The 19,072-nt window shown below is 40.7% G+C and overlaps 1 protein-coding gene across 1 annotated transcript in view; it reads right to left on the bottom strand.

Annotated features, from left to right (window-relative positions):
- Positions 1-18,754, bottom strand: part of LOC141058135 (uncharacterized) — an 80,336-nt gene extending 61,582 nt beyond the window's left edge. The window contains exons 1-8 of the mRNA XM_073554292.1: positions 18,625-18,754; positions 17,501-17,551; positions 14,849-14,872; positions 11,019-11,051; positions 10,414-10,455; positions 9,045-9,095; positions 4,871-5,108; positions 4,590-4,716 (exon numbers count right to left, since the gene is read on the bottom strand). Coding sequence (XP_073410393.1) covers positions 4,590-4,716; positions 4,871-5,108; positions 9,045-9,095; positions 10,414-10,455; positions 11,019-11,051; positions 14,849-14,872; positions 17,501-17,551; positions 18,625-18,673 — 615 coding nt within the window. The 5' untranslated portion in view covers positions 18,674-18,754. The remainder of the gene's footprint in view (positions 1-4,589; positions 4,717-4,870; positions 5,109-9,044; positions 9,096-10,413; positions 10,456-11,018; positions 11,052-14,848; positions 14,873-17,500; positions 17,552-18,624) is intronic.
- Between the last annotated feature and the right edge of the window lie 318 nt (positions 18,755-19,072).

Below are 19,072 nucleotides of genomic sequence, written 5' to 3'. Positions count from 1 at the left end.
TGGTGATTTTGCAGGATTTATAACTGTATCTCTATTCAGAAACTGAGAGAGAGGATTGACTGCAAAATCTTATGAAAACATAGAAATAGAAGACCAAAATGTAAAGGAAATATCTTTATTGAACAACTAATAGACATGTAAAACTGTTAAAAAGGGAGTATCAGACATAGGCCGGGCCACAAAATGACAATCTCCATGAACAGTCAAAAGATCCATTGGTAATGATGGTGGTATCAAACACACCATAGCAATGGTGTCAATACATGATAATAGATAACAGTCTTCATCGATGTACAGGGTGGGCCATTTATACGGATACACCTAAATAAAATGGGAATGGTTGGTGATATCAACTTCCTGTTTGTGGCACATTAGTATATGGGATGGGGGAAACTTTTCAAGATGAGTGGTGACCATGGCGGCCATTTTGAAGTCTGCAATTTTGGATCCAACTCTATTTTCTTCAATGGGATGAGGGTCATGTGACACTTCAAACTTCTGGAGAATTTCACAAGAAAAACAATGGTGTACTTGGTTTTAATGTAACTTTATTCTTTCATGAGTTAATTACAAGTTTATGACCACTTTTAAAATGTGTTCAAAGTGCTGCCCATTATGTTGGATTGTCAATGCAACCCTCTTCTCCCACTCTAGACACACTGATAGCAAGAAGAAAGTACATATTAACCCCTTTCTGCCATTGGATGTACTATCCCATCCATGTGCCTTGGGACTTACTGCCCATGGATGGGATAGTACGTCATGGGAGATCAGCCGTGCTCACGGGGGGGGGGGCGCGGCTGAATGCGGCCGGGTGTCAGCTGATTCTCACAGCTGACACCCGGAACTAAGTGCCAGGAGCGGTCATGACGACATCCGGGTCTCCAGACCTGAGAGACTTCCTGTCATCTGCAGTGATGACCAGGGAGTCTCTCAGGTCAGTGTAAAACAAACTGCAGCACTGACAGCTTCTATAGCATGCAGATCTGTATGCTATAGAAGCGATCAGCCTGCACAAAATGAGTGTCCCATAGTGGAACACAGTGTAAAAGTAAGAACTAAATAACATTTTTTTAAAAAATAATTGTAAAAATATTTTAAACAAATAATAATAACAAATCAATATTTATTCCATCAATAAATTAATATTTGAATTAAAAAATTAAAACAATAAAAGTACACATATTTAGTATCGCCGTGTTCGTTATGACCCGACCTATAAAACTATCCCACTAGTTAACCCCTTTAGTGAACACTATTAAAAAAAAAAAGCAAGGCAAAAAAACCAATGCTTTATCATCATACTGCCGTACAAAAAGTGGAATAACACGTGATCAAAAAGACGGATATAAATAAGCGTGGTACCGCTGAAAACGTCATCTTGTCCGGCAAAAAACAAGCCACCAAACAGCTCCATCACCAGAAAAATAAAAAAGTTATAACTCTCAGAATAATGCGATGCAAAAATAATTATTTTTTATATAAAATAGATTTTATTGTATAAAAGCACCAAAACTTAAAAAAATGATATAAATGAGGTATCGCTGTCATCATACTTACCCGAAGAATAAAACTGCTTTATCAATATTACCAAGAAATTCATGAATTTCTGGTTTTTCTTCATTCTGCCTCCCAAAAATCGGAATGAAAAGTGATCAAAAAATTTCATGTGCCCGAAAATGGTACCAATGAAAACGTCAACTCGTCCCACAAAAAACAAAACCTCACACGACTCTGTGGGCCAAAATATGGAAAAATTATAGCTCTCAAAATGTGGTGATGCAAAAACTCTTTTTTGCAATAAAAAGCGTCTTTTAGGCCTCTGTCACACGTCTGTATATTTCCGGTACCGGAAAAAAACGGTACCAGAGATATCCGTGTCTGTGTGTACTACGTGTGGCAACCGTGTGCCAACCGTGTGCCGCATCAGTACCACATGGACAGCCTCCGGGGAAGAAGCGCTACTGTAAGCTCTGTTCCCCGGCGGCTAGTGCTGAAGCCGGCAGTCTTCATTCTCCCCTGCTCTGCCGGCGAGCAGAGGAGAATGATGAGCGTTATATTAAAGTCAGAAAGACAGCAGGTGGGGGCTGTGGAATACCCCGATCATCCACACCTACCGTCACTGATATTAGCAACAGCAAGTGTCGGATGATGAGTTTAACAGTCCCAAAAGCCACCACCTGTTGTCGTTTGGACTTTAATATAGCGCTCAACATTTCCCTCTGTTCGCTGGCAGAGCATGGGAGAAAGACAGCCGATTCAGCACCTGCCACCAGGGAACAGCGCTTACAGTAGCACTTCTTCCCCGGCAGCTGTTAGAGTCACATGGAAGACATCAATGTGTGTTCTCTGTGTGCGGGACGTTTTGCCGTCCATGGGGACTGCAAAAAACGGCCATGTCAGCATGTTTATGCCCATGGACACACTGTCCGTGGAAACACACTGACATGTGCACAGACCCATTCATTTGAATGGGTCTACATGAGTATGTGTCTCCGGTCTGTTTGATAACTGTCACCACTCGTACTGAAGACATGGATGTGTGAAAGAGGCCTTAGTGTGTGACAGCTGCCAAACATAAACATGCTATAAAAACCTGATATAAATAGTAAATCAAACACCCCTTTATCACCCTATTATTTAGGGAAAAATAATAAGATAATTTTTTTTTATTTATTTCCATTTTCCCTTTAGGGCTAGGGATAGGTTAAAGTTATGGTTAGGGTTGGGGCTAAAGTTAGGATTAGGGTTACGGTTGGGATTAGGGTTAGGGTTGGGATTAGGGTTAGTGGTGTGTTAGGGTTAGGTTTGTGGTTAGTGTTATGGTTAGGGTGGGGATTAGGGTTAGGGGTGTGTTGGGGTTAGGGTTGGAGTTAGAATTGGGGGGTTTCCACTGTTTAGGCACATCAGGGGCTCTCATCATGGCGCCTGATCTCAATTCCAGCCAAATGGCGCACCTTCCCTTCCAAGCTCTGCTGTGCACCCAAACAGTGGTTTACCCCCTCATATTGAGTATCAGCATACTCAGGACAAATTGCACAACAACTTTTGGGGTCCAATTTCTCCTGTTACCCTTGGGAAAATAAAAAATTGGGGGCAAAAACTTCATTTTTGTGAAAAAAATATGATTTTTTTATTTTTACGGCTCTACATTATAAACTTCTGTGAAGCACTTGGGGGTTCAAAGTGCTCACCACACACCTAGATAAGTTCCTTAGGGGATCTAGTTTCCAAAATGGTGTAACTTGTGGGGGGTTTCCATTGTTTAGGCACATCAGGGGGTCTCCAAACGTGACATGGCGTCTGATCTCAATTCCAGCCAATTTTGCATAGAAAAGTCAAACGGCGCTCCTTCCCTTTCAAGCTCTGCCATGCACCCAAACAGTGGTTTACCTGCATATATGGGGTATCAGCGAACTCAGGACAAATTGGACAACAACTTTTGGGGTCCAATATCTCCTTGTTACCCTTGGTAAAATAAAACAAATTGGATCTGAAGTAAATTTTTTGTGGAAAAAAGTTAAATGTTCATTTTTTTTAAACATTCCAAAAATTCTTGTGAAGCACCTGAAGGGTAAATAAACTTCTTGAATGTGGTTTTGAGCACCTTGAGGGGTGCAGCTTTTAGAATGATGTCACTTTTGGGTATTTTCTATCATATAGACCCCTCAAAGTGACTTCAAATGTGATGTGGTCCCTAAAAAAAATTGTTGTTGTAAAAATGAGAAATCGCTGGTCAACTTTTAACCCTTATAACGTCCTAATAAAATAAATTGTTTTCAAATTGTGCTGATGTAAAGTAGACATGTGGGAAATGTGTTTTGTTAAGTATTTTGTGTGACATATCTCTGTGATTTACGGGCATGAAGATTCAAAGTTGGAAAATTGTGAAATTTTCAAAATTTTGACCAAATTTCCGTTTTTTTCACAAATAAATGCAAGTCGTATCAAAGAAATTTTTACCACTATCATGAAGTACAATATGTCATGAGATAACATTGTCAGAATCACCAGGATCCATGGAAGTGTTCCAGAGTTATTACCTCATAAAGGGACAGTGGTCAGAATTGTAAAAATTGGCCCGGTCATTAGCATGCAAACCACCCTTGGGGGTAAAGGGGTTAATAGATATTGAATGAGAACGTATACAATGAAAATGAAAATGGCAAACCATGATCACCAAATAATTATCTGTCAGTTCAATAAAAAACTTTTAGCGCAAAAATTTACGCGGATTCATTGTGTCATTTACTTAATATGCTTATAAGGCGCCAACGTTTTCTGCAGCGCCTTACAGACATTGTCATCCCTGTCTCCACTGGAACCCACAATCTAAATCATAGAATCATAGAAAATGATCTATCAAGCATAAATGATAAATGATCAATGATGATTTATCAAGCATGGCTTTTGTAGTATGGGAGGAAACCCACGCGAACAGAGGGATAATATGCAAAAGCCATGTCGTTGTCATTACCTGGCTAGGACACCAGCGCAGCAGGGCTTTTGGGCTGACCACTGAGCCACCACGCTGTCCACTTTTACATTATTCATGTGTGTTCTATGTCTGACATAAACACCTTACTTACCATAAGATTACTGTCACCGCTCCAGGTTACTATAAGCTCAAAATCTTTTTGTTTGGCAAACAGCTTGGTTATAGCTCCAGTTTTGAAAATTTCAATGCCACCAGTGGTGTAAGGCAAACTAATTCTCCTAAAAAAGAGAGTAAAGAAATAAAAAATAAATAAACTTTGTAGCACGTCAAGGTCCAAAGAATATAGACAAACATCCTACAATAAATTGCTTCACTTCACTGTATGCTAACAGTTGAGCACATTGTATTTCCTCTGCGGGACTGTAGACTTACTTTCCCAAAATTGTTATTGTGTTTTCGCTGACGACCACATTGACGGTTCCAACCTGTATCATAATTCTGGTAATGGATGTTCCACCGGATCGCTGAACTTGGATGTTGAACTCTGGGTTGTTATTGTTGCAGACGGTAGCAAAAACATAGTTACAGGTTCCTTTGAACTCATAGAGGTCATTGTCAAAAGTAATAAAATGATCGTTCCCCCATGTAGAACATATTCCTTTATTGGAGCCTGAAGAAATGAAAGATGGTCAATTGTAATGCCACTGCTTTATATTCACAGCACATACAGTAATATTTTGACCCTAAAGGACCAGATATGAACAGTTTTCCACACCATCCCCCAGAAAAGTAAGAGCGGTTCGTCAGGAGTCCCAGAAGCCAGACCCATGGTGGTCAGTTGGTGAGATGTCTCCAAGATATAAGTTATTGGATAACCCCTTTGAAAAAAATGTTCCACTGTGTACCTTTTATAACTATGTAAAATTTTTGCATAATGTTCTGATAAAAGTCTGGATCACATGTCCCGCCAACTTCATTTCTGACTCTTTGCTTGATAAGGAAAATAATTTCCTACGTTGGCATCTCATTAGAGTGGTGTGTCAAGGGTCATCTCAATAACTAAGTCAGCCCCTTATTTGTCATGACTAATGCATAGAAATATAGGGCTGGCTTTTGAAATAAACAGCCAGGCTCTTAACATACAAGTCTATAGGAGGGCAGCATGGTGGCTCAGTGGCTAGTACTGTTGCTTTGCTGCACTGGGGTTCTGGGTTCAAGTCCCACCAAGGACAACATCTAGAAGGAGTTTGCATGTTCTCCCCATGTTTGTGTGGGTTTCTTCTGGGTTCTAGTTTTTCCTCCCACTCTCCAAAGAAATACTGATAGGGAATTTGACATACAAAGCCATCCACAACCTGTCTCCTCCATACATCTGTGACATGGTCTCCCGGTACCTACCCCCATGCAACCTTCGATCCTCTAAAGCAGGGTTCCCCAACTCCAGTCCTCAAGGCCCACCAACAGGTCAGGTTTTCAGGATTTCCTTTGTATTGTACAGGTGATGCAATTATCACCTGGGCAATACTAAGGAAATTCTGAAAACATGACCTTTTGGTGGGCATTGAGGACTGGAGTTGGGGAACCCTCCTCTAAAGATCTCCTTCTCCACTCCCCCCTTATCTCTTCTTCCTACAACCGCATACAAGACTTCTCCTGTGCTTCCCCCATACTCTGGAACGCTCTACCCCAACACATCAGACTCTCAACAACAACGGAAACCTTCAAGAAGAACTTGAAGACCCACCTGTTCTGACAAACCTACAGCCTGCAATGATTCTCAGTCTACTGAACCACCACACAACCAGCTCTACCCTCTCCTAGTGTATCCTCACTCATCCCTGTATACTGTGAGCCCTTGCGGGCAGGGTCCTCTCTCCTTCTGTATTTGTGTGTCCCTTGTCTTACACATGTTTATTGTACCTGTCTATATTTCCCCTTTTCACATGTAAAGCGCGATGGAATAAATGGCACTATATGAATGTATAATAATAATAATAATAATTTAGATTGAGAGCCACAATGGGGCCAGCGATGTTTGTACAGTGCTGTGCAATTAATGGCGCTAAAAAAAAAAATCTGTGGAATCTGTGACAGTTGCTTTTTTTCCTGGACTTTGAGTAACATTTGGAAATAAGTACATTGGTAAGTTTTATATATTTAAAACAATAACATGGTATTGCATACTTTTTTCTTTTAATGAACAACCCCTTTTATTTGAAATAGATACTATTGTCATGGTCACGTGTGTCAGGACGCAGATGTTTCCGCAAGGCGGACCCATAACACACGTGACCCTGGATACACCGCCTCCAGTGGGGCGCATTTAAATAATAAAACGTGCAGGTGGATACGCCGCCTCCACCTGGCGGATTTAGGTATTACACGTTATACATACAATATCTGGAAACACCGCCTCCAGTAAGGCGCATTTAAATAATAAAGGGGGAACCTGGGTAACTTTAACAATGGTGGTCCCTGCAATAGGGAAAAGGGAATTGGAGACCTCCTGAGCTCCCCTGAGCCAGTGTCCCTGCACTCCTAACGTTCCCTATGCCGGTTTCGCACCGGGCGCCGCACGCGTACCTCAAGGCCCTAGCTCGCCCTGACCCTAAACCCTCACTAGGGAATAGGTCGGTGCGGAAACTAATCCCACCACTGCAATAATAACACACATGAGGAAAGAGACAATACAGGGGAAACACCACTTAGATTTGCTCTGTTGCGTGCGCTTCTAGCAACAGAGCCCTCCACCTGAGTGCATCTTCTCCTCCACCCGGATCCATCACCATAACAGGATCCTTCACCTTAGTGCAGCCTTGGAGCAGAGTCCACCACCAGTTGCAGCTGCTTAGAACCAGAGTCCCAAGGATGAGTTCAGCTGCTGACACGAAGTCGAGCATGCTTGAGTCCAGCTCAGCGGCCAAGTCCCACATGGTGAGTGCCACTCTCCATAGTCGCCACTCCACCAGCCCATGCAGACACTTCCCGCTGACACCATCACTTCGACTCCACCACGCCATGCCAGCCCTTCGTCCAGACACCATAGCTGAAACACATCCCCCCTGGCTAAGCTGCGCAGGACTCCTCACCAGCTCCATCCTTCATCCAGGCTCTCCCAAAAACAGAGTGAACACACTCTCACAATATCACAGGCAGTGATTGCACACCTCTAGCACACCTTTATAGGGTGTCACACCTGATACCTAATTAAGTGCAACCTAACCTAAACCTAAGGTGCGATACCGCTAACCACCACCGGGGACAGTCAAAACACCTTTGAACTTAACCAAAGTAAAAAAAGTTCACTTTGTGCTTTTAATACCGCCAGATCCAACACTGGATCATGACAACTATACAGTCGACCTCTCCAACCTCTTTGTAATAAACACCTCTGACCTATACTAGATTGGTTTCAGATGCGCTATCATTTTTCTTACGTTCTTGGTATATTGTCTTTGTTCATTGATGGGACCACCCTTTTGGAAAACCACCATTGATATTTGTGTTGCTTTCTCTATTTTTTTTTTATAAATGTAGTATGTCAAATAAAAAAATGTAAAAAAAATTATATATATATATATATATATATATATATACTGTATATCCTTAGGATACGCACGGAGGCGTAACTGTGATGGTGAGACAGTGACGGGCATTATTGTAAGTGGCCGGTATGTGTTGCAGAGGAAGTCTGCTCTGTAAGCCCGAAATGTTGTTGCTCTGGGACTTGTAGTTCCACAAGTGTTTGTGTAGTTTATAAGGTGGGCTTACAGGGTTAGTCAGAGAGCTGGGCTGGACTGTGTAGGAAGGTCCCAGGAGGGGACGGACTTCCTGAAGAGCACAGGGTGAGATCATGGAATGGCAGAGTCTGTGACGGCACTGCGTTGGGGAGCTACCCTCCGTCTGAGGGTCTGTAACTGTCAGGTGGCCTGGTGAGCAAGGCATTGTCTGGGATGGTGATCCCAATTTGGCAGCTTCCCTGGGAACCAGGACTGACAGGAGGTCAGTGTGTGAGGCAGGAGCTCCAGGAAGGTAACTCCAGAAAGGGGGTTATAATAACGGCAGAAAAGTATCTGCCATTAGAACTGACTGTTGGTGTTTGTTGTGTTCCATGGACGTTAATGAACTGTTCGGTGTGTGGTTACCCATGGTAACGGGACGAAGTGAGAAGTTCGGCGTGTTTAGTGACTGCGAGTTAAGCCATGAACTGTGAAGTACTATAGACTATGTGTTAGGTCTGTGAAGTGTAACATGGCCTAGGGTGCAGTTTATGATGTCTAAATAATCCAAATAGACTGTTTGGGAGAAAAACGTGCCTGTGTTGCTTCATCCCGTTGCCAAGCGAGTGTCCCCCAACACACAGTAAGCTCTGTATTACAATATATCTATATTTTTTTTTCTAATAGTACTAGGCCATGTTCACACATTCAGTATTTGGTCAGTATTTTACATCACTATTTGTAAGCCTGGTTTTGACTTACAAACACTGATGTAAAATACTGATCAAATACTAATCGTGTGCACATGGCCTTACAATAGTTTTTACTGAGAAAATGTAATGATTGAATTCATTGATCTATGTTTAAGCTAGTCAAATGAAACTTACAAGTTGAGTAGTTAGCAGGGCCTACTTCCAGACCACTGAAGAAGTAATTATCTAGAAAGGAAAAAAAAGTTAGACATTTTTGCTTTGTTACATTTTTCTACATATTTTTTGCAATTGCTGTTTTTGCATAATAGTACTTCAGTTATGATCACTAGAGATGAACAATCCCAAAATTAAAAAGTTTGGCGTTCGTACCGGACAGTTAGTGCCCAATGCTAAACACCGAACACTGTGGCTTCTCCTGAAAGTCTGTTGCAATGCTAAGAGTTCAGTGGGAAGTTTGTTGGAGAGAGAGAGCGAAAGAATGAGTAAGTGAGAGAGAAAGAGATTATTCCAGATTCAGAGTTCGGGTCTTTATTGTTTTAAATGGGGTTCGAGTTCTGGTTCAAGTTTGGGTACAGTCCTGATACCCAAACCCAACTTTGGACTAACAGATTACCCACTGGGGCAAAACCCCCCTATCTTAAGGATAGTTGCTAAAACTTGACTTTTATTGAATTAACTTAATATCTATAGAAGTGAGTCCTAATTAACAAAAACATAGATGTGGATATATATTACTGTATATTCTAATATTAGAGTGAGGTCATAACAGTCACAGAATGTATTCCTTATCTACCAGTATAATTATATAAGCTGAATTAATTCATCATAGATTCCATGTCCCTGACTCTATCATGGCTGCAGCCCGTGAATTGGCGTTGAATTAGTAAGGTAAGTATAATCCAATAGATATTTATCCACATAAGCCGTTAAAATAGAGCTCATAACCTCCCCAACATGTTTCACCTAGAAAGGCATCATCAGGGGATTGAGGCTATATGGATGAAAGTCTGATCATAAAATATTCCCCTGCTGGGATCCCAAATGACCAGCTCTAGCCATTAAGAGTTCCATTTCCCTGCAGTGCCACCAGTTACACAGTCTCCATTTAAAGACTGAGAAATGCTTCCCCACATTGGGGAAGAGATAAGACCCTGATAAAGATGACCCCCCCCCCCTTTTAATCCTGATGAGGTGAGTGAAAATAATTTTTCTAACTAAATTACCTCTTTACCTGTACAGGAAGGTATTAACTCATATGAATTGTCCCTAGTAGCAGGTAATAGGATTCAAATCAGCGTAAAATGGGCATGTCTTCCATTGGATATGTGACAAAAACAGTCTACGAGGGATCACCTGTGACTCTTGTTGACGAGCTCTACCCTGGAGAGCACTAGAAGTCAACATTTTTCTTTTTACACCGGGATATCCATCCAAACTGAACCACCAACGTGTTGCTATATCAATGACGTATTCCTGGGAGGTTTAACATGATTTTAATGGAATTAAATGGCAAGAACTAGTTAAATGATACTGTTCCACTTACCATCAATAGAATCATATTCTGTCTCTATTGGATCCGTTGTGTCTATAAACGGTAAAAATACAACTATTACACTCCAGATAACGAGCCCTTGAACAGTCTAATTATATGGATAGTGAGGCTGCTGAAACGGCATCCATATCATAGAATCCTAGAATCCTAGAATGGTAAAGTTGGAAGGGACCTCCATGGTCACGGAAATTCAGCCCTGGCAATTGAAATCACTCAGGCTCATGTTGCCCCCGTCCCCAAGCACCAGATGAGATATATTGCTAATATTACCCTGGATGGAGGAAAGCAAGACCAATATTTCTAATGATACCCGTAGCCTGCTGGGGTAAGTGACGGAGTATGGATGTCTTGAGAACACCGATTCTGCTAACAATGCAGCAGACATGACCAGACCGGCCCTTCTGGAATTTGTCAGAATTGCCAGATGGCCTGTCCGGCCCTGATCGTGTCCAACCCCCTGCTCAATGCAGGATTCACTAACAGATAGATTAATAGATAGATAATAGATAGATAGATAGATAGATAGATAGATAGATAGATGATAGTTTAACATCTTCATTAGGAAACAGTAGACATCAATGAGTAAATGTACTCACCATTGGAAAGTGGAATCAAATACTGCTGAAATACTGGCAATAGAAAAGCAGAAAGAAGTTTATTTTTGTATTGGAATTTATTACTTAATTGCCAAATAATAATTTGCTGCATGATTAAACTGCCAAGTCCTCATTGAGGATGTAGCATGAAAACATTAAATCCATTATTACGCTCAAACAGCTATAAAAACCCATAGTGATTTGGGTGTTGGTTATCATGATGTCTTCTGTGCAGAAACTACAAAGTCCTGCGTCTAGGTGCTGTATTAATCATCTCTCGCTATCACTACAGGAAACAGTCTGAATTTCTAAGCTTGTACTGAAAATATAATAATTCCACTTGGTTGGGGGTCATAAGACCGATGTCTCCACATTTGAGAATAGAGGTCCGACTATTTTGATCAGAGTTTGATCAGACCGGTATCAGTTTTTCTCACACGTGGAAAGAAAAAAAAAAGTATCTTTATCTTCTCCATTCTATCAGTCTGTGAAAATCTACCTGTGATATTCTATGGGCCTTTGGTCCGTGGTAAACAACGGTGACATTCATGATTTTCCCGTTTATGGGCCTGTGGAAAAAATTGGACTGCACTCGGATGTCAACATGACTGTTTTCATCTGTCAGTGTCAAACAGTCTTCCGTAATTTCTTTAATATTACATTCTTTACAATTTTGTCTCTTCAGAAGTCTTTACTAACTGATAAATATTGGTTATGGTTACGTGAATAGACTAAATTATTTTTGATCGTCATTTAGATAGTGACTACTTCTACAGTATGTAACAAGTAGATCATTCGCTATGTAATATTTGATCCTATCTGTACTATGGCCCATGTGTAAAGTAAATAAAATATGCCTAGAATAGTAAATCTATCAATTAACTTTACATTTTTCCTTTTTTGTGTGTCTTCATTTGTAGGATTTTTCTTTGGTTCACTAATCTTAAGAACATTTCCTTGCAATTTGTGCACTAAGAACCTTCATTTTTCATCTTACTGTAAGTAAAAAAAAATATTTTTGAGGATTATTATCTAAATTGAATGGTTTTAATGTTTTTCTGTGTTTTCACATGGCCTAGATTCATGTACATGTGCTGCTGTATTCTTTTTCTCTATACTGTGCAGTTTTTGCAACTTGCACGTGTTCACACTAGGAGGTGCTGGTCGTTTTTTTTTCTCTATTTAGTTGCTGGATGCTAGCTGCCTCCAGTCTGATCTTGCACCCCTCCCATTGGCCTTGCAGGTGGCTGCAATCAGCTCTACCTGCCCATAAATTGTACGCTTAGCCCAGTAGTGACATGTTTGTCCAAAAGTGTAGGCTGGTGGCCCAGAAGTGGCTTATGTACGGTAGAGCAGGGACCCATCAGGGGAGGTCACCTTGCCGTGGTGGATGGGCTTACATGAACAACCTCTACCAGAATGATGGAAAGAGAAAAGTATGGCGAAGGCGTGGTACAGCTCATGATCCAAAGCATACCACATCACCTGTAAAACATGGCGGAGGCAGTGTGATGGCTTGGGCATGCTTGGCTGCCAGTGGCACTGGGTCACTAGTGTTTATTGATGATGTGACACAGGACAGAAGCAGCCGAATGAATTTTTAGGTATTCAGAGCCATACTGTGTGCTCAGATCCAGCCAAATGCAGCCAAACTGATTGGTCGTTGTTTCATACTACAGATGGACAATGACCCAAAACATAAAGCCAAAGCAACCCAGGAGTTTATTAAAGCAAAGAAGTGGAATATTCTTGAATGGCCAAGTCAGTCACCTGATCTCAACCCAATTGAGCATGCATTTCACTTGTTAAAGACTAAACTTCAGACAGAAAGGCACAAACAAACAGCAACTGAAAGCCACCGCAGTGAAGGCCTGGCAGAGCATCAAAAAGGAGGAAACACAGTGTCTGGTGATGTGCATGAGTTCAAGACTTCAGGCAGTCATTGCCAACAAAGGGTGTTCAACCAAGTACTAGAAATGAACATTTTATTTACAATTATTTAATCTGTCCAATTACTTCTGGTCCCTTTAAAAACAGGGTGGCACATGTTAAAGAGCTGAAACTCCTAAACCCTTCATCCAATTTTAATGTGGATACCCTCAAATGAAAGCTGAAAGTCTGAACTTCAACTGCATCTGAATTGTTTTGTTTAAAATTCATTGTGGTAATGTCTAGAACCAAAATTAGAAAAATGTTGTCTCTGTCCAAATATATATGGACCTAACTGTATATTGTGGAATGGCAACTGACCATATGATGGCGCTATGTATCGCAGAGGTGGGTGGCTCTATGATGGAAGCCTGGGTGTGTTTTGCTCAGCAGATCTACTGCTGAGGGTTTTTGCTATACATTGAGAGGCTTCCAGGTGACTTGGGAGAGATGGGTGATCCAGTCACCTACACACCCAGACAAGGGGTGTGTATCTGAATACCCAAGATGAAGCCTGTATGTGATTGTGTGTTTGAGGACCTGCGGTGAGTCCCCGATCACCTGACTAGCCATGTGATAAGTACATGGGAGTGGTTAAGGCTATCTAATGGAGCCTGTGTGTTTGGCACAAGTGAGCGAGTGCTGGCTAGTCTGAGCCAGAGGAAGGAGGTCTGCGAGATACCTCCGGAGAGGACGGTCTGATAACCGTAAGTGATACTGACTGGGGTCAGTGAGAGACATTTTTGGGATACTTCTGAGGATAAGAGGAATCATGGAACCTGTGTGGCCGACACCAACAGGTAACGGACAGGAATACGTGTTATGCTGACCGGGGTCAGAAAGAGACTGTTTTCCTATAGAGGCGAATGTGTAACGGACTGTGTACTGGCTGCATGTTACTATGTTCCTGAGGAGAGATTTATGTTGTACTTAAGAAATGGATGGACTTTTTTTTAACCCTAAATGTCCCAGCGTATGCCTCAAGGACCAGCCAAGTGAGTACTCCCCGTCCACAGATATTGTGGGACGTTTATATATATATATATATATATATATATATATATATATATATATATATATATATATATATAATTTACTGTGTAAAGCCAACCCCTTCGTTTTTCACTACCTAAATTCATCAAGTTACCGAGCCTGGAAGGATCGGAGTCTGGGAACCTTTGTACTCCTTTTAGGACCCTATTCTGTGTCTCAGACTTATTTGAGACTTATGGCACATCCAGTGGAAATTCCACAATTATCAAAAATAGATATATATTTTAAAATACCTTTACAAAAAAATACCCAAAATAAATCCTTAATAAATGATGAAAGTGAAATACAGCCTTCATTGTGAGAAGATACTAAGCAATCTTTATAAAAAAAAACAAAAAACAGAAAACTATTATCCCAGTAGTCCACATGGAAACATAAAAAAACACTAAGGAGAAGAAGAGGTTGTTCAACAAAAAATTGAAAGCAAAATCATAAAGGCCCCCAGCCACATTGGACTAAACCCACTGCTATCAGTGGCATCGTCTGACAGTCTGATGGGTATTGGGGCCTCCCGACTCTACCCCAATGGCTCTACCCCAGCTTCTTGGCTTTCAAAATCTGATCCTTTTGTTCTCCTAATTGATAAGCTGATACTAGAGGAGTCTGGCAGTTACGTTCTTATAAAGAACACAGAACCTCTTGGCGTAGACGAGCGGTCCTGAATTTGGAGGAGTCAGAGGAGATCGCTGTCGGTCCAACGATCATACGTCAGACACCTACCTAATGTGTATGGAAGCCTTAAAGCAAGGGGTCCAATGACTTTTTACTAGAATAAGCATATTTTAGAATATATGAAAGTCATCTACAGAAGATATAAAATCCAGTTAATATAAATGAAGCGTACTCACTCAATCTATTGTTTGGACTTGAATCTGCGAAAAAGATAAGTCAAGGTTAGAATATCAATCTATTCAACTGCCTTCAGTACACGTACCAAAACAAATAGACTTAAAAAAATCAGATAAAGTATATATACTGTACTGTATATTTTGGCAATTTTAAAAAAATCTGCTCTTTCTTAAATATTCAATGACTGTAGGCGCCTATCACATGTGTTCATTTTAGCAGTTACAGGCAATTAACACTCCTGATCTTATTATCACATTTTGTTTTGCAACTTTTAATGATTAAAAAAATAAAAATAAAATCAAAAACATTTTCAACATGTCTTACTGTAGTGCATGCTCCTCTCTGGGGGCACCTTTATGTGATGACCCTATAGTATAGTAATTATTCTATACATAGACTGGTAGTGGTAGCTCCAAATTATGGATTTATAGGTCTTTTTTTAGTTTATGTTTTCTTTTGATGGATGTGTTAAGTATAGGAATTTACAGACATTATACAAATTTAGAGAAATGACACCAAGTTTTAGATGTGTCTGTCTTCTCATAAACTTTTGTTGAATAAAGCACAGCGTTAAAGTATATGAATAAATAGACAGTTGAATACTTCTGACTTACTTACAAACACTGTGAAAATGCTTAATGAGGGCAGTCTTCAAAACGCTAGGAAAATTATATTGTCTTTATTGTGTGAACTGATATCTCTTGATAAAGTTAATTTCTGTCATGTTTCTGTATAAACGTTTCAGACCAGACCCTCTCCTGTAGACAAACTCCACACCTAACCTCGCATCTATATAGAACCCAGATTCTCCAATTAAGCAGACTCGAGACCTGACCTTCCATCTATGCAGACCTAGACCTGATATGCCATCTATACAAACCCCAGATCTGACCTCTCACCTCTACACAGACTTCAGACCTGACCTACCATCTATATAGACCACAGATTTGACCTCTCACCTCTATAGACCCCAGATGCACCTCTACACAGACTTCACACCTGACCTTTTATTTATACAGATCCCAAACAAGACCTTCCATGTATACAAACCCCAGACCCACCTCTACACAGACTCGAGACATGACCTTCCAACTATACAGACCCCAGATTCCCATGTTCACAGACCTAGACCCGATATGCCATCTATGCAGATCCCAGACCTGACCTCTCACCTCTACACAGACTTCAGACCTGACCTCCCATCTATTTAGACCACAAATTTAACCTCTCACTTATATAGACCCCAGACCCACCTCTACACAGATTTCACACCTGACCTTCCATTTATACAGATCTCAAACATGACCTTCCATTTACTGTATACAAACCCTAGACCCACCTCTACACAGACTCGAGACTTGACCTTCCATCTATACAGACCCCAGTTTCCCATCTATATAGACCTAGACCTGACATGCCATCTATACAGACCCCAGACCTAACCTCTCACCTGTACAGAGACTCCAGACCTAATCTTCCAGCTATACAGATCACCGACTTCACCTCTCATCTATATAGACACAAGACCCACCTCTACAGAGACTTCCATTTATACAGACCCCAAACCTGACCTTCCATGTGTAAAGACCCCAGACCCATCTCTACACACTCCAGACCTGACATTCCATCTATACAGACCACAGATCTGACCTCCCATCTTTATAGACCCAAGACCTGACCTTCCATTTTCCATCTATACAAACTCCAGACCTGACCTCTTAGTTATACAGACCCCAGACCTAACTTCCCATCTATACTGACCCCAGACCTGACCTCACATCTATACAGATCTCAGGCTTAACCTTCCTTTAGTGCAGACCCAGGCTTGACCTCCATTCTATACCAAGTACAGGTCTGACCTCCCTTCTATACAGACCCCAGGCTTAACTTTCTTTCTATACAGACCCCAGGCCTGACATCCCATCTATACAGACCCTGAACTTACTACATATACAGACCTCAGACCCTGGAGGCATGAATATCCTAGAACAAATGTAGAGTTATATACTTGTCCCCATTCCTGTATTCCTCTTTATCATTAGTCGCTGCTCCTACATAACACCCGATATGTTGTTTGCGGCGGTGACTGGTAGTGAAGAGAAATACAAAGACTTTGGAAATTGATTTTAAGTTTAAAATCTAGTGCCTGGGAGAATTTCTCTTTTTTTGGCATTTGTGAGATCTCACCTTTCTCTTCGAGTCTCATATTTAACATATAAAACTTAATAGTCTGTTGCTTCTTGTCTTCATCTTTTCATTACTCTTTTTTGCCAATAGCATTGGACGTAATACAATTAATTCATAATTGATCTAAATTAATTCTAAAATGACTGTACACCTTAAAAAATGTGATCTCTAAGTTGCCTCAATTGGTATACAATTGTAAATATGTTGGATGGGGCACATAAGTGTTCTCACTCATTCATAGAGGACTACTTAAAGGTGTTGTCTAGAGAGAGAAATAAGGGTCCTCTTCTATTCACAGCTCCACTCTTACATGGCCTGAACTATTCTTTGAAGAGTTATAGCTAAAAACTACTCATGTTAGTGCAATACTTTCGCAGAATTAAATTGGAATGTGTTTCATTTAGATTTGGGCTACATGGAAACCTTTATCAAATACATCTTTAATAATATAATAATGGTATTACCTGGGCTTAGGTAAGTGCCTGAAGAATCTGCAACCGGCTCATGAGTTGCAGCTGTTGGAAGAAAAACAAAAATTAGTCATTTTTTTCAGATTTTGTAGGAAGATTAATTTATGACTTCATGCCGTAATTAAAGTGATGTACACAGAGAATATATGGTGGCTCACAGAGACCCCAAGGATAAAAGAGCCATAAGTATGCCTTATTTGGCTCTGTATCAGTACGTATTCTCCACCAGCAGAAGCATCAAAAATTGGAGGCGTAAGAAGGTACAAAGAGGGCTTTTGAACATGAGTTACAAATCAGTACAACAATGATCCTTAATGTAGCCAGGTGCTTGGGGTCATATTATGTTTCAGAGATAGGAGGTATCTCTATGAATGCCTGTCGGGAAATGTTAGAGGTCAGGAACCTGTGGAAAACTCAAACTAGCACTATGGTGGACATAGACATAAGGGGGCCAGCAAAGATCAAACTGGGCCACTTACTTTGGTGCCATGTTTTACCACCCCAGACAGGATGACCTGATTTTTAATTAACCTCTTGGAAACACAACATATTTTAACACAAAAATATGGCCGTCCTCTTGCTTTCTGTGGTTTCTGGAAGACTTGATATACTGTATATAAAAGTAGTGCTGAACGCTTGCATCCTTTTCTAATGGTGTTCTTAGATTCCCAAATCTGGATAAATGATGCTTGCTGTATGTTTTACAGACTTTTCAATGCGGTTTAGTAGAATTCCAGAAACTAATAATCAAGGATCTTCATTACAGAACTATGACATTGACCTAATACGCCTGAATTTGATATTTTCATCTTGTTCAGAAGAGTTTCCAGGATTAATGTGTCCAAAAAAAGCTGTAAAATCAAATGGTATATGGTGCTAAATTGTGCAGTCATCCACTCATGAATAGTAAGTCAGGAAGGGCATTAGTTGCATCAGGAGGAAGTTGTCCAAGTGCCATGTACCGATATGAATTGTAGATCCCAGTGTATGAGTAAATCTTAGACATTTACATAGGATAAAGTTTCGAAGTTGTGGGATGTATGTGGTGCCAGATCCAGTTGTGTGTGTTGATCTCGGCGACATGTATTATCTATCCATAAATGTCTTATGTTACGTACCTGTGTTGCCCAGCAAGACGCTAAGGCAAAGAAGAAAGGGGACGTTCATGGTAGAATCCCAGTGGTGACCCTCTAATTTTGGGTTATTAATATGTTCCCTTAAAAACCCCTATTGGCAGTCCCACTGCTGCCGAAGGGTATATTAAAAAGCTGTCATGCCAACCCTAAACTTTATATATCATTTTGAAGCCGCTCCTTAGAAACCTGGAAACAACTACCTAACCAGGATCTGCACCTTATCAGCCTTCACCCAAACAATAAAAAGGCATTAATAAGTACATTAAGTTATTATCTAAATGTCTTCACAAACACCAAGGATTGATAGCGCTAATGTGTATGTTCTGCAACACTTATTTACTCTCTTTGCACCGGGACCACAAATATCTTAAAAGGTTCTGTTGAGATGTTAAGGCGATGATAGTCTTCATATTGTAGGAATTTGCACTTT

Source organism: Dendrobates tinctorius, unplaced genomic scaffold (genome assembly GCF_039654945.1).
Source record: "Dendrobates tinctorius isolate UK_male_01 unplaced genomic scaffold, ASM3965494v1 ptg000211l, whole genome shotgun sequence".
NCBI lineage: Eukaryota > Metazoa > Chordata > Amphibia > Anura > Dendrobatidae > Dendrobates > Dendrobates tinctorius.
Note: the sequence above shows the minus strand (reverse complement) of the source record. Positions and strands in the feature narration are given on the sequence as shown.